The sequence below is a fragment of the Schistocerca serialis genome, chromosome 1 (genome assembly GCF_023864345.2).
Source record: "Schistocerca serialis cubense isolate TAMUIC-IGC-003099 chromosome 1, iqSchSeri2.2, whole genome shotgun sequence".
NCBI classification, from domain to species: Eukaryota; Metazoa; Arthropoda; class Insecta; order Orthoptera; family Acrididae; genus Schistocerca; species Schistocerca serialis.
The window spans coordinates 1,274,463,473-1,274,479,168 of NC_064638.1; the positions used below are offsets into that span (position 1 = coordinate 1,274,463,473).

At 40.2% G+C, this 15,696-nt stretch overlaps 1 protein-coding gene across 1 annotated transcript in view; it reads left to right on the forward strand.

Moving 5' to 3' along the window:
- LOC126419555 (myeloid differentiation primary response protein MyD88) overlaps positions 1 to 15,696 on the forward strand; it is a 112,559-nt gene that overhangs the window by 81,421 nt on the left and 15,442 nt on the right. The window contains exon 8 of the mRNA XM_050086747.1: positions 11,552 to 11,717. Coding sequence (XP_049942704.1) covers positions 11,552 to 11,717 — 166 coding nt within the window. The remainder of the gene's footprint in view (positions 1 to 11,551; positions 11,718 to 15,696) is intronic.

Here is a 15,696-nt window from a genome sequence, read left to right on the forward strand (position 1 = left end):
TCTTCTTCTTCTTTTTCTCATGCTTTTGTCCCACATCTCGCACAGGATTGGCATGTTTATTAATTGATATGGCATGGTTAATTTGAGGGGTGGCCAGATGCAATTCCTGCCACCAGCCCATACCCACCCGGGACTGAATGTGTGTAGCCAAACTGTCTGTGTGTTGTGTTATTTATGTGAACTTGTGCAACAGTTTTACTCAGTGTTTGTGAGTCATGTAACTGTGATGGGACTTGGGCACCAGCCTGGTATTCACGTAGGGGGATGTGGGGAAACCATTCAAAAACCACATCCAGTATGGCCGGCACATCGACCCTCATTATTAATCCATGGGGTGGATTCCATCCAGGGTCAGAGCACCTCCTCATTCCGAGGTGGCTCTTTAACACACACAGCTATCTGGATGGGATTGGTGAACATCGTATGTTATGGTTATATGTGCTACCTAAGTAAGGATAGTCCATTTCCCAGAAGTTGTTGTGATCAGTGAGAAGTAAATGAGGCTTATGTAGCTTGGGAAAAGACAAGCACTTGTTTTTGAGCATGTTGATAGTTATTCTTATTACTGTTTTGGTGTTGTATGGGAGCTAAGTGAACATCCACAGGTGCAGTTGCATATGAATTAGCTGCATAGTCAGTGTTAGTTAATTGCGTTTTCCATCAATCATAAATTGTGACCTCTCACTATGATTTGGAATGCGTCAGTTTTATGCATGCATGCACATGCACATCATAAACTATTGCACCACACAACAGATGCTCAATACCAGAAGTAACGATTGTGAATTTTAATTACCAATGTGTGAGCAAGTAATATTAACTCTGACCAGGTAGAGAGGAGTACTTCAACAAAATTCCTACATAAAAATTTCTTGTGCAATGAAAAAATAATGTTAAACTGACAAGTTCCACATCATTATGAAATGTACTATTTATGATCTGTGGAACAATAATAAATGTAAGGTAACGTAACGTAAAATGTATTTCTGTATTCCTGAATTCCCCTGAACATTTTTGTACTTCCTCCTGACACCAATCAACTGAAGTACATTATGTGATCAAAAGTATCCGGACATCCCCAAAAACATACGTTTTTCATATTACGTGCATTGTGCTGCCAGGTACTCCATATCAGTGACCTCAGTAGTCATTAGACATCGTGAGAGAGCAGAATGGGGTGCTCGGCGGAACTCACTGACTTCGAATGCGGTCAGGTGATTGGGTGTCACTTGTGTCATACCTCTGTATGCTAGATTTGTACACTCCTAAACATCACAAAGTCCACTGTTTGCAATGTGGTAGTGAAGTGGAAACGTAAAGGGACACGTACAGCACAGAAGCGTATAGGCCATCCTCATCTGTTGACTGACAGAGACTGCCAACTGTTGAAGAGGGTCGTAATGTGTAATAGGCAGACATCAATCCAGACTATCACACAGGAATTCCAAACTGCATCAGGATCCACTGCAAGTACTATGACAGTTAGTCGGGCAGTGAGAAAACTTGGATTTCGTGGTCGAGTGGCTGCTCATAAGCTGCACATCATGCTGGTAAATGACAAAAATGACAAATGACACCTCGCTTGGTGTAAGGAGTGTAAACATTAGACGATTGAACAGTGGAAAAATGTTGTGTTGAGTGATGAATCTCAGTACACATTGTGGTGATCCAACAGCAGGGTGTGGGTATGGCGAATGCCTGATGAACGTCGTCTGGTAGCGTGTGTAGCGCCAGCAGCAAAATTCAGAGGTGGCGGTGTTACGGTGTTGTCGTGTTTTTCATGGAGGGGGCTTGCACTCCTTATTACTTTGCATGGCACTACCACAGCACAGACCTACATTGATGTTTTAAGCACCTTCTTGCTTCTCACTGTTGAAGAGCGATTTGGGGGTGGTGATTGCATCTTTCAACACGATCGAACACCTGTTCATAATGCACAGCCTGTGGCAGAGTGATAACATTCCTCTAATGGACTGGCCTGCACAGAGTCTGGACCTGAATCCTATAGAACACCTTTGGGATGTTTTGCAACACTGACTTCATGCCGGGCCTCACTGACCAACATTGATACATTTCCTCAGTGCAGCACTCTGTGAAGAATGGTCTGCCATTCCCCAAGAAACCTTCCAGCACCTGATTGAACGTATGCCTGCAAGAGTGGAAACTGTTGTCAAGGTTAAGAGTGGGCCAACACCATATTGAATTCCATCATTACCGATGGATGGCACCACGAACTCAACCAGGTGTCTGGATACTTTTGATCATGTAGTGTACTTCTGGTGTTACCCATGGCTTCTTCGCAATTACCTTCTTTGTACATATGTTGTTCTTTCCAGCTTCTGTGACTGCCTTGTGTACAGATGTCCACTCCTCTTCAACTGATCTGCCTACTGAGCTATTCTTTATCGCAGTTCCTGTAGTCTCGGAGAACTTCAAACGTATCTCCCCATTCCTTAGTACTTCTGTACTCCATTTCATTGTGCATTGTTTCTTCCTGACTAGTCTCTTAACTTTCAGCCTACTCTTTATCACTACTAAATTGTGATCTGAGTCTGTGTCTGCTCTTGCGTATCCCATACAGTTCAGTATCTGATTTCGGAATCTCTCCCTAACCATAATGTATTTTCGGAATGAAATCTTCCTGTATCTCCCAGCGTTTTCCAAGCATACCTTCTCCTTGTGTGATTCGTGAATAGAGTATTCACTATTACTAGCTGAAATTTACTGCAGAACTGTCTTTCTCCTCTTTCATTCCCAGTACCAACCCCATATTCTCCCATAACCCTTTCTTCTACTCCTTCCCCGACAATCCTATTCCAGTGCCCCATGAATATTAAATTTTTATCTCCATTTATGTATTGAATTACCTGTTCAGTGGCCTCATATATTCTCTCTCTCTCTCTCTCTCTCTCTCTCTCTCTCTCTCTCTCTCTCTCTCTCTCTCTCTTCTTTCATCTTCAGCCGTGACATTGGCATTTATACCTGAATTATTCTTGTCAGTGTTGGTTTGCTGTGATCCTGATAAGAACAACCCTGTTACTGAACTGTTCACAGTAACACTTTCTCTGCCTTACATTCCTATTCATAACGAATCCCACTCCTGTTATACCATTTTCTGCTGCTGTTGATATTGCCCTGTGCACACCTGACCAGAAATCCTTGTTGTCTTTCCATTTCACTCCACTGGCCCCTAATATATCTAGATTGAGCCTCTGCATCTCCCTTTTCAGATTTTCTAGCTTCCCTACCACATTCTATCTCCTGACCTTCCATGCCCTAAAATGTAGAACATTACCCGTTTGTTGGTTATTCAATTTTTTCTCATTGTCACCTCCCCCTTGGCAGTCCCCTCCCGGAAATTCAAATGGAGCACTATTCTGGAATCTTTTGCTAATGGAGAGATCATGATGACATGTTTTCATTACAGGCCTCATATCCTCTGGATACACAGTATGTGTCTTTAAAGCAGTGGTTTCCAATACCTTCTGTATCATCATGCTGTTGATCATTGCTGATTCTTCCACATTTATGAGTAGTTTCCTACACAGAGGCCAAGAGACTTATCTGAATGAGTGTCTACTCATCTGCCTTCTTGGGCAAGGTCATTGACAAAATGAGGATGACTTCTTATACGGGAAGTCTTTGGCCACCATGCTGGTGATTTTTATTCAAAATTTAAGTCATGGCGGGGTTTGAATCCAGGATCGAGGATGTTTTGATTAGTAATCAAAGGCACCATGCTACGCTACACCTAGACCATGGATGTGCTGCTGTAACCAATCCTCCATGGTCCTGATGGTCTGATCAGTGTATGATATGCCACAACTGCATGGGATACTGTAGATACCACCACCAAGACAATACTTTACAACCATAAAATGGCTCTAATCTTAGATGGTGGTCAGTAAACACACTTCATATAATGTTTCTGCAGAATACAACCAATCCTATTGAAAATGCTACCTGCATGTGGCAAAAAGGTTTAGATTTGTGTAACTTCTCGTTGTTGTTGTTGTTGTGGTCTTCAGTCCTGAGACTGGTTTGATGCAGCTCTCCATGCTACTCTATCCTGTGCAAGCTTTTTCATCTCCCAGTACCTATTGCAACCTACATCCTTCTGAATCTGCTTAGTGTATTCATCTCTTGGTCTCCCTCTACGATTTTTACCCTCCACGCTGCCCTCCAATACTAAATTGGTGATCCCTTGATGCCTCAGAACATGTCCTACCAACCGATCCCTTCTTCTGGTCAAGTTGTGCCACAAACTTCTCTTCTCCCCAATCCTATTCAATACTTCCTCATTAGTTATGTGATCTACCCATCTAATCTTCAGCATTCTTCTGTAGCACCACATTTCGAAAGCTTCTATTCTCTTCTTGTCCAAACTATTTATCGTCCATGTTTCACTTCCATACATGGCTACACTCCATACAAATACTTTCAGAAATGACTTCCTGACACTTAAATCAATACTGGATGTTAACAAATTTCTCTTCTTCAGAAACGCTTTCCTTGCCATTGCCAGCCTACACTTTATATCCTCTCTACTTCGACCATCATCAGTTATTTTGCTCCCCAAATAGCAAAACTCCTTTACTACTTTAAGTGCCTCATTTCCTAATCTAATTCCCTCAGCATCACCCGACTTAATTAGACTACATTCCATTATCCTTGTTTTGCTTTTGTTGATGTTCATCTTATATCCTCCTTTCAAGGCACTGTCCATTCCATTCAACTGCTCTTCCAAGTCCTTTGCTGTCTCTGACAGAATTACAATGTCATCGGCGAACCTCAAAGTTTTTATTTCTTCTCCATGAATTTTAATACCTACCCCGAATTTTTCTTTTGTTTCCTTTACTGCTTGCTCAATATACAGATTGAACAACATCGGGGAGAGGCTACAACCCTGTCTTACTCCCTTCCCAACCACTGCTTCCCTTTCATGTCCCTCGACTCTTATAACTGCCATCTGGTTTCTGTACAAATTGTAAATAGCCTTTCGCTCCCTGTATTTTACCCCTGCCACCTTCAGAATTTGAAAGAGAGTATTCCAGTCAACATTGTCAAAAGCTTTCTCTAAGTCTACAAATGCTAGAAACGTAGGTTTGCCTTTTCTTAATCTTTCTTCTAAGATAAGTCGTAAGGTCAGTATTGCCTCACGTGTTCCAGTGTTTCTACGGAATCCAAACTGATCTTCACCGAGGTTGGCTTCTACTAGTTTTTCCATTCGTCTGTAAAGAATTCGTGTTAGTATTTTGCAGCTGTGGCTTATTAAACTGATTGTTCGGTAATTTTCACATCTGTCAACACCTGCTTTCTTTGGGATTGGAATTATTATATTCTTCTTGAAGTCTGAGGGTATTTCGCCTGTTTCATACATCTTGCTCACCAGATGGTAGAGTTTTGTCAGGACTGGCTCTCCCACGGCCGTCAGTAGTTCCAATGGAATATTGTCTACTCCGGGGGCCTTGTTTCGACTCAGGTCTTTCAGTGCTCTGTCAAACTCTTCACGCAGTATCGTATCTCCCATTTCATCTTCATCTACATCCTCTTCCATTTCCATAATATTGTCCTCAAGTACATCGCCCCTGTATAGACCCTCTATATACTCCTTCCACCTTTCTGCTTTCCCTTCTTTGCTTAGAACTGGGTTTCCATCTGAGCTCTTGATATTCATACAAGTCGTTCTCTTATCTCCAAAGGTCTCTTTAATTTTCCTGTAGGCGGTATCTATCTTACCCCTAGTGAGATAGGCCTCTACATCCTTACATTTGTCCTCTAGCCATCCCTGTTTAGCCATTTTGCACTTCCTGTCGATCTCGTTTTTGAGACGTTTGTATTCCTTTTTGCCTGTTTCACTTACTGCATTTTTATATTTTCTCCTTTCATCAATTAAATTCAATATTTCTTCTGTTACCCAAGGATTTCTACTAGCCCTCGTCTTTTTACCTACTTGATCCTCTGCTGCCTTCACTACTTCATCCCTCAAAGCTACCCATTCTTCTTCTACTGTATTTATTTCCCCTATTCCTGTCAATTGCTCCCTTATGCTCTCCCTGAATCTCTGTACAACCTCTGGTTCTTTCAGTTTATCCAGGTCCCATCTCCTTAAATTCCCACCTTTTTGCAGTTTCTTCAGTTTTAATCTACAGGTCATAACCAATAGATTGTGGTCAGAGTCCACATCTGCCCCTGGAAATGTCTTACAATTTAAAACCTGGTTCCTAAATCTCTGTCTTACCATTATATAATCTATCTGATACCTTTTAGTATCTCCAGGGTTCTTCCATGTATACAACCTTCTTTCATGATTCTTAAACCAAGTGTTAGTTATGATTATGTTGTGCTCTGTGCAAAATTCTACCAGGCGGCTTCCTCTTTCATTTCTGTCCCCCAATCCATATTCACCTACTATGTTTCCTTCTCTCCGTTTTCCTACACTCGAATTCCAGTCACCCATGACTATTAAATTTTCGTCTCCCTTCACAATCTGAATAATTTCTTTTATTTCATCATACATTTCTTCAATTTCTTCGTCATCTGCAGAGCTAGTTGGCATATAAACTTGTACTACTGTAGTAGGTGTGGGCTTCGTATCTATCTTGGCCACAATAATGCGTTCACTATGCTGTTTGTAGTAGCTTACCCGCATTCCTATTTTCCTATTCATTATTAAACCTACTCCTGCATTACCCCTATTTGATTTTGTGTTTATAACCCTGTAGTCACCTGACCAGAAGTCTTGTTCCTCCTGCCACCGAACTTCACTAATTCCCACTATATCTAACTTCAACCTATCCATTTCCCTTTTTAAATTTTCTAACCTACCTGCCCGATTAAGGGATCTGACATTCCACGCTCCGATCCGTAGAACGCCAGTTTTCTTTCTCCTGATAACGACATCCTCTTGAGTAGTCCCCGCCCGGAGATCCGAATGGGGGACTATTTTACCTCCGGAATATTTTACCCAAGAGGACGCCATCATCATGTAATCATACAGTAAAGCTGCATGCCCTCGGGAAAAATTACGGCTGTAGTTTCCCCTTGCTTTCAGCCGTTCGCAGTACCAGCACAGCAAGGCCGTTTTGGTTATTGTTACAAGGCCAGATCAGTCAATCATCCAGACTGTTGCCCTTGCAACTACTGAAAAGGCTGCTGCCCCTCTTCAGGAACCACACGTTTGTCTGGCCTCTCAACAGATACCCCTCCGTTGTGGTTGCACCTACGGTACGGCTATCTGTATCGCTGAGGCACGCAAGCCTCCCCACCATCGGCAACTTCTCGTTATTTTCTTCATTTACCTGATTCACTGTTGGCTGATTGTGTAGTACACGTCTGATCTGTCATTCACAGTCCGTAGCTTGTGGTCTAGTGGCTAGCATTGCTGCTTTTGGATCATAGGGTCCCGGGTTCAATTCCCGGCCGAGTTGGGGATTTTCTCTGCCTGGGGACTGGTTGTTTGTGTTGTCCTTATCATCATCATCATCATCATTTGTGACAGCATCTAGATTGGATTGTGAAAAAAATGGACTGTGTAAGAACTGCGACTTTGTAAGGGTGCTGATGACCACACAGTTGAGCACCCCACAAACCAAACACCACCATCATCATCATCATAATCATGTCATTTACTGTAACCATTCTGGGAAAAGTTGACTTCAAGTTGGGCTAACTCAGCTGACAAACTTTCAGGGTCCAAGATAAGCTTTCAGAGTCAGAGATATGCTTTCAGGGTCTGAGATGACATGGGCCACGTGAACCAAGGTCTGAAGTACCCATTCATCCTGAGTGGGATGGTGACAACTGTCAGCCTGAAAACCAAGAAGTGTGTGTATTTCCTTCCTATAAATGCCATAGAATTGCAACTGTGGCCTCAGGGTAGCATCTTTGATTAGTAAACAAAATGTCCTCGGTCCCGGGTTTGAAACCTGCCACCGCTTAAATTTTGATTGCAAATCAGCATTGGCAGCCAAAGACTTAAGGCATAAGAAGTCGTCCTGGGACTGCCAATGGCCTTGTCAGAGAGAGCGAAAGAGTGGACAAAGGTTCAGAGCTCTCTTTTGTCCTAGGGGTGGGAAACTGCCCTTAAAGACGGAAGAATTAGCAATGATCAACAGCATGAGGATGCAGAAGGCAATGGAAACCACTGCATTAAAGACACACAACATTTATCTATAGGACATATGGCCTGTAATTGAATAAGTGTCATGATGATCTGTCCATTGGCGAAAGATTCCGGAATAGATCTCCAGGAGGGGACCGCCGAGGGAGAGATGGCCATGAGAGAAAGATTGAATAACCAACAAAAGGATAACGTTCAGTGAGTCAGGGCATGGGATGTCAGAAGGTTGAATGTGGAAGGGGAGCTAGGAAATCGCAAAAGGAAAAGGCAGAGGGTCAATCTAGATATAGTAGGGGTCGGTGAAGTGAAATGGAAAGAAGACAAGGATTTCTGATAAGGTGATTATAGGATAATGTCAATAGTAGCAGAAAATGGTATAACAGGAGTGGGATTAGTTATGAATAGAAAGGTAGGACAGAGATTGTTTTACTGTGAACAGTTCAGTGATAGGGTTGTAATTACAAAATTGCAGCAAACCAACATTGATAAGAATAGTTCAAGTATACATGCCAACATTGCAGGCTGAAGATGAAGAGATAGAGAAACTATGTGACGATACTGATACTGAAAGGGTAATACAGCACATAGGCGGGAGGTGAAAATCTAATAGTCATGGGGGACTGTACTGCAGTTGTAGGGGAAGGAGTAGAAGAAAAGGTTACAGGAGAATATGGGCTTGGGACAAGGAATGAGAAAGGAGAAAGACTAATGGAGTTCTGTAATGAATTTCAGCTAGTAATAGTAAATACTCTGTTCAAGAACCACAAGAGGGGGAGGTATACTTGGAAAAGACCAGGTGACATGAGAAGATTTCGGTTAGATTACGTCATGGTCAGGTAGAGATTCCAAAATCGGATAATGGATTGTGAGGTGTACCCAGGAGCGCACACACTCAGATCAAAATGTAGTAATGATTAAGAATAGGCTGAAGTTTAAGAGATTAGTTTGAAAGAATGAGTATACAAAGAAGTGGGATACGGAAGTACTAACGAATGATGAGATATGCTTGAAGATCTCTAAGGCTAAAACTACAGCAATAAGGAATAGCTCAGTAGGCAATATAGTTTAAGAGGAAGTGACATCTCTGAAAAGGGCAATCACAAAAGTTGGAATGGAAAACATAGGTACAAAGAAGGTAACTGCGAAGAAACCAAGGGTAAAAGAAGAAATACGTCAGATGATCCTTGAAAGAAGGAAGTATAAAAATGTTCAGGGAAATTCAGGAATACTGAAAAGTCACTCAGCATGTAGGACAGTCAAAATAACCTTCGGTGAAATTAAAAGCAAGGGTGGTAACTTTAAGAGTGCAATGGAAATTCCACTGTTAAATGCAGAGGAGAGAGCGGATAGGTGGAAAGAGTACATTGAAGGCCTCTATGAGGGGGAAGCTTTGTCTCATGTGACAGAAGAAGAAACAGGAGTCGATTTAGAAGAGAGAGGGGATCCAGTATCAGAATCAGAGCTTTGTAGGACTTAAGATCAAATAAGGTAGAAGGGATAGACAACATTCCATCAGAATTTATAAAATAATTGGAGAAAGTGGGCACAAAATGACTACTGACATTGGTGTGTAGAGTCTGGTGACAGTCCATCTGACTTTTGGAAAATTATTATCCACACAGTTCCAAAGACTGCAAGAGCTGACAAGTCTGAGAATTATCGCACAATCAGCTTAACAGCTCACGCATCGCCAAGTTGCTTACAAGAATAATGTACAGAAAAATGGAAAAGGAAATTGAGGATGTGTTACATGACGATGAGTTTGACTTTAGGAAAGGTAAAGACACGAGAGAGGCAATTCTGATATTGTGGTTGACAATGGTAGCAAGACTAAAGAAAAATCAAGGCTCGTTCATAGGATTTGTCGACCTGGAATAAGCTTTAAACAATGTGAAGTGGTGCAAGATGTTCGAAATTCTGAGAAAAATAGGGGTAAGCTATAGGGAGAAATGGGTAATATACAATACGTACAAGAGCCAAGAGGGAATAATAAGAGTGGACAACCAAGAATGAAGCACTCTGATTAAAAAGGGGGTAAGACAGGGATATATGTAGTCTTTTGCCCCTACTGTTCAATCTGTATGTTGAAGAAGCAGTGATGGAAATAAAAGAAATGCTGCGGAGGCAATTAAAATTCAAGTGAAAAGATATCAACAATATGAATCACTGATGACATTGCCTTTCTGAGTGAAAGTGAATAAGAATTACATGAACTATTGAATGGAATGAATAGTCTAATGAGTACAGAATATGGATTGAGAGTAAATCAAAGAAAGACGAAACTAATAAAACGCAGCAGAAATGAGAACAGCGAGAAACTTAACGTCAGGATTGATGGTCATGAAGTAGATGAAGTTGATGAATACCGCTACCTAGGCAGCAAAATAACCAATGATGGATGGAGCGAGAAGGGCATCAAAAGCAAACTAGCACTGGCAAGAAGGGGATTCCTGACCAAGAGAAGTCTACTAGTATCAAACATAGGCCTTGATTTGAGGAAGAAATTTCTCAGAATGTACGTGTGGAGCACACCATTGTATATAGTGAAACATGGACTATGGGGAAACCAGAACAGAAGAGAATCAAAGCATTTGAGATGTGGTGCTACAGAAGAATGTTGAAAATTAAGTGGACTGATAAGGTAAGTAATGAGGAGGATTTGCACAGAATTGGAGTGGAAAGGAATGTGTGGGAAACACTGACAAGGAGAAGGGACAGGATGATAGGACATCTGTTAAGACATGAAGGAATGAACTCTTAAGAGGAAGTCAGAGATTGGAATAGCAAATAACTAAGGACGTAGGTTGCAAGTGCTACTCTGAAATGAAGAGGTTGGGCAAGAGAGGAATTCATGACAGGCTGCATTAAATCAGGCAGAAGAGTTAAGAAAAAAAAGAAACAGTGACATGTTCCAATGAAGGAAGGGAAGACAGTCATCCTTTCCCAACTCCATGGCAAAGTAAATATTCAGATGGATTGAATTCATACATTCTGAAAAAGATGTTCAGACACTCTTGTTGCATTTGTGCCTTGAAAATTACTGGCTGTTTGCCTGTTGAAATATCAATAGTTGTCCAAGATGTCACGTGGCTGCATTCCCATAAATTGGATGACATTTATTACACCAGTACAAACTCAGATTTTACAGAATATCATTCATGTTTTCAAGTGCTGACGTTACATTAATGACCTGTTGTAAGTGGTCCTGAAACATTCAGACAGTGTGACTGACTGAATGAATTAATGAATAAATTGTCCCTGTATTCCACACAAGGGATTGTGCTGTTGTACTATGCAATCTTCTGCAAGTGCACCATTCACATTTTGCATTTGCACATGTCATTTACATTTTGCATTTGTGCATGTGCATACACTTCCTTATGTACACCAAATATGACTAAAATTTTGATTTAATAATCTGCTCTCTAGGACTGAAGAAGTTACAATAAAGAACAACATAGATGACAAATTTAAGGAGCCTACAGCTAGTGGACTGCCATACCATTCAGCACCACATGACATACATGGAAGTGCTTTATATAAACCTCGCAGTTTGAAAGATATACCATCAGATTCATTGTTCACACCTGTTAAGGTAAGTAGCTTACCTATGGTAGCAAGTAATGTCTATAGTGATCCTATTCCTGACATAAAGATGGTAATTACATGGTTAACAGTTACATGAAGGCTGTGGGCTTATCTCATTAAACTACTGTATTCTTAACTTCCTTTCTAATGCAAGCAAAACTGGATGTATTGTGAATAGTTGAAATTTTACCCAAAATGAGACTTAAATGTCAGATGCTTTGCCATCTAATACTGATGCTTTTTATCGTAAGAAAGTTCGTGTGTCACAAATTTTAAATGGCTTGTGTGATATTCTGATTGGTGAACTTAAAATGTGTAGTGTGACACCAAATGTAATATTTATTTATTTACAAAAGCTTTTGATGCTTTGACAGATTTCTGTACAAGGCACAAAATGTGAGAAAGATAATACTCATCATTCCAGACCAAATAATTAAGTTATGCTGATTTTGTGGTCATTGGTGAACGGAGTTACTAGTGGGAATGAACCCTCTGCCAAGCACTTAAATGTGAATTGCAGAGTAATCATGTTGGTGTAGATGTAGATGGGAGAGTAGACTGAATGAAAACATCTGTTACATAAAGAAAAATTTTAGATTGATGCCTCAAACTGCTATGCTTAAACATTATGGAGATGTAATTTGTATACTCATCTGGAGCCACTATATCATATGTCAGATAAGGACATTATGTATTATACTATGAGACCAAGAAGCTGCTGTGCCATTATATATTTCAGCATGGTTGCTACCTTCAGGTTATCTGTGTAAATACATAGTTTGGTACAATATTTCAGATTTTGAAGTTCATACGTTACTTGACAGCTTACTGAAAGAGAGTCAGTGATGTTACATAGTTACAGACCATTTGCTTCTGCGGTATTCTCTAGGTCATATCTTTGTTCGTACCAGCTTTATATGATTCAAATGTATAAATTTCTATGCTCATACGTAATTTAATCCTGCTGGTTTTTTTTTTCTTTTCTTTTTTTTTTTGAATTGGTTATTTAAGATAGTGTTGCAGTACACAAAGTTTATAACAATTTCCTGACATTGTTTTCTTTTCAAATTTTTGTGGTAACCTGATCTATAATACGTTTGTAGATCTTGTTTCTCTACTCATTTCGTGTTTGGGAGGACAATTACAACAAAAATTTCTATGCAATGTTTATGTTTCAAATCAGTCTGTTCATTTAGGATTTCTTGAAGGTAAATCTGCGTGTGTGAATATATTTCAATATCTTGAAACATATTCATTAGTGATCCCTTTTGTGCATTGTGTAAAACAAGACAGCCCGCTCTGCATCATCCGCCGTGTGTCATTCTGTCTTTAAGTGGTGGAAGAAAGTTGATGGGTTACTGTCATGTCGCTCTCCCTAATGTGTTCTCGGTATTGAACATTGAAATTCTGTCCAGTTTGAGTTTTATATATGCCTGGATTTGAATACATGGTTGATATTGTTTGTCTGGAATGTAGTAGTGTTTGAAGATTGTGTCTGGTCTGCAGATTTTATGTTTGTGTGTTTCGATAATGCGCTATCCACATCACTGTCTGACATAACCGATTCCAAAAAAACAGTAGGATTAAATTACATATGAGAGTAGAACTACACCAACAACACAGGTCATATAAACAACATACTGTAGCTCTGGTAAGGACAGAGTTATGACATACAGAATACTATAGAAAAAAACTGCCTGTAATCATATAATATCGCTGATTCAACTGTCGAAACAACTGTCAAGTAATGTCATTATGAAATAAACTTTCATAATTCAACAACTTCAGAAATAACTGCTGCAACTCACATTTAACACCTACTGTAGCTCCACTGATTTGAAAAGAGCAAGCCTGGCAGTGATATACAGTGATATCATATGGTTATAGAGACCGCCTGATGTACATAGCAAAGCATAATTCTATTCCATAATACATTAAATTATAAACTTCAAAATCTGAAGTATTATACCAAAATAAGCATTTCCACAGATAACCTGAAGGTGGCACTCGTGCTGAAAAAGGCATACTGTAATAAGATATTGTCACACAGCAGTATTTTGGTCTCGTAGCATAATATATAATATCCTTATATGACATAAACAACGTAGCAGGCGCAGATGAGTATACAAATTAACATTTCCCTAATTTTTAAGCAGCGTAGCTTTAGCCATCGCAACGCGAAATAAAATGAAATGAGCATGTAAGGTAAGCAGTAGGGAAGGCAACTGATATACTCTGATTTGTTGCACAAATTGAAGGAAAGTGTAGCCAATCAAAAATGGAAACTGCTGATAGAACACTTGTGTGACCCATTCTTCTTCAGTACTGATGAATTTTTGGTATCCCCACCAAGTTACTTTGAAGGAAGGCACCGAAGCAATTTAGAATCATGTTGTTGGATTTGTTACTGGTTCGTTCAGTTCACATGTAATTACTATGGAATGCTTTGTGAACTCAAATGGGGGAATCCCAGGGGGAAGACAACATTCTCATTCTCTTCATTAAACACTTCTGAGAGAGTTTAAACAACTGGCATTTTCGACATACTGCAATAGGATCCTAATGCTGCCAACATACATACAGAGAAATAAAGGATTGCACAGAAGTAAGTAGACAGTAATTTTTTCCAGGCTCCGAAAATGGATTGATTAGCAAGTACTACAAGGTGCTGTTTGGCGTGCACCATATAGTGGCTTGTGGAACATGAATGTGGATGTAGAGGTGGAGGTGTAAGAAACATCAGATAAACTGTCACTGAGCACTGCCTATATATAATATAATAATGGAATAAAATTGACGAGACTAGTATCGTAGTGCAAATTATGAGACATCATAATTAAGGAATATGGCAAAATAAATGTCAAAAAACTGAATAAACCAAGTCAGATGTTTTGATTTAAGCAAAGTTGGCATCTGGCACTCAGTTTACTAGGATTCTTCAGACCATCGTATCCACCAGAACTGGAAAATGCTAAGAGACTGCAAGTTTCATGGAATAAGAGTATGGGCACTGGAAAACAAAAAAGCATCAAAGGGCATAGCAGATATTGGGTATTGAACTGTGCTATAAATAGTGGTGCTAGACGAGCAATATGTCACAGTCTGGTTGGTGTACAGGCAGCGAGCATACATAATGTCGGAACTCGTAGCATGAGAATGTGACGACTTGGTCAGTCATCAAAATATTGTGCATAAAATGGAAACACCAACTCGGTTGAACAATCTAAAGCTTTAATCATTCTTGCTGAGAAAACCTGAGAGACCACGAAACAAACTATTAAAAGAATAAAAAATAAAACGCAGGCAGGCAGAGAGGGGGAGGGGGAGGGGGGGAGTGTTCCTTCTTAGTGCTGCAGCTTGATTGTGCTCTTATCTCCCAAGGTTTAAATTGTAATCTGTGTCACAACTGCTTTGGGAGAGATGTACTCCCCCCCCCCCCCCCCCCTCCCCCAAAGCACATTTGTCGAAGGTGTGAAAAATTCATCTCATTGTGTAAATAAGAAGAAAAACATTCCATTCAGCTATTTTTATGTAAAAATGTCTGCAGCTCATGGTCTTGTGGTAGCATTCTCGCTACCCGCGCACGGGGCCCCGGGTTCGATTCCTGACGGGGTCAGGGATTTTCTCTACCTCGTGATGACTGGGTGTTGTGTGTCTTTCATCATCATTGACTCGCTAGTCGCTGAAGTGGCGTCAGCTAAAAAGGACTTGCAATACGGCGGCCGAACTTCCCTGCATGGGGCCTCCCGGCCAACAATGCCATACTATCATATCATATCATATCATATGTAAAAATGTTATACATGTACCCATGTTCATAAAATTTCATTTTTAAATTTTTTTTTATTGGTCACATGAACAAACTTTCATATAATTACTTGCCAGTTAGTAAACATAGTAAAGAAATTGTGTTACAAAGTATGGAGAAACAGAAAAAAGATTAAAAAAATTTAATTGCTGAACTGTTCACAACAAAATCTCCCAGA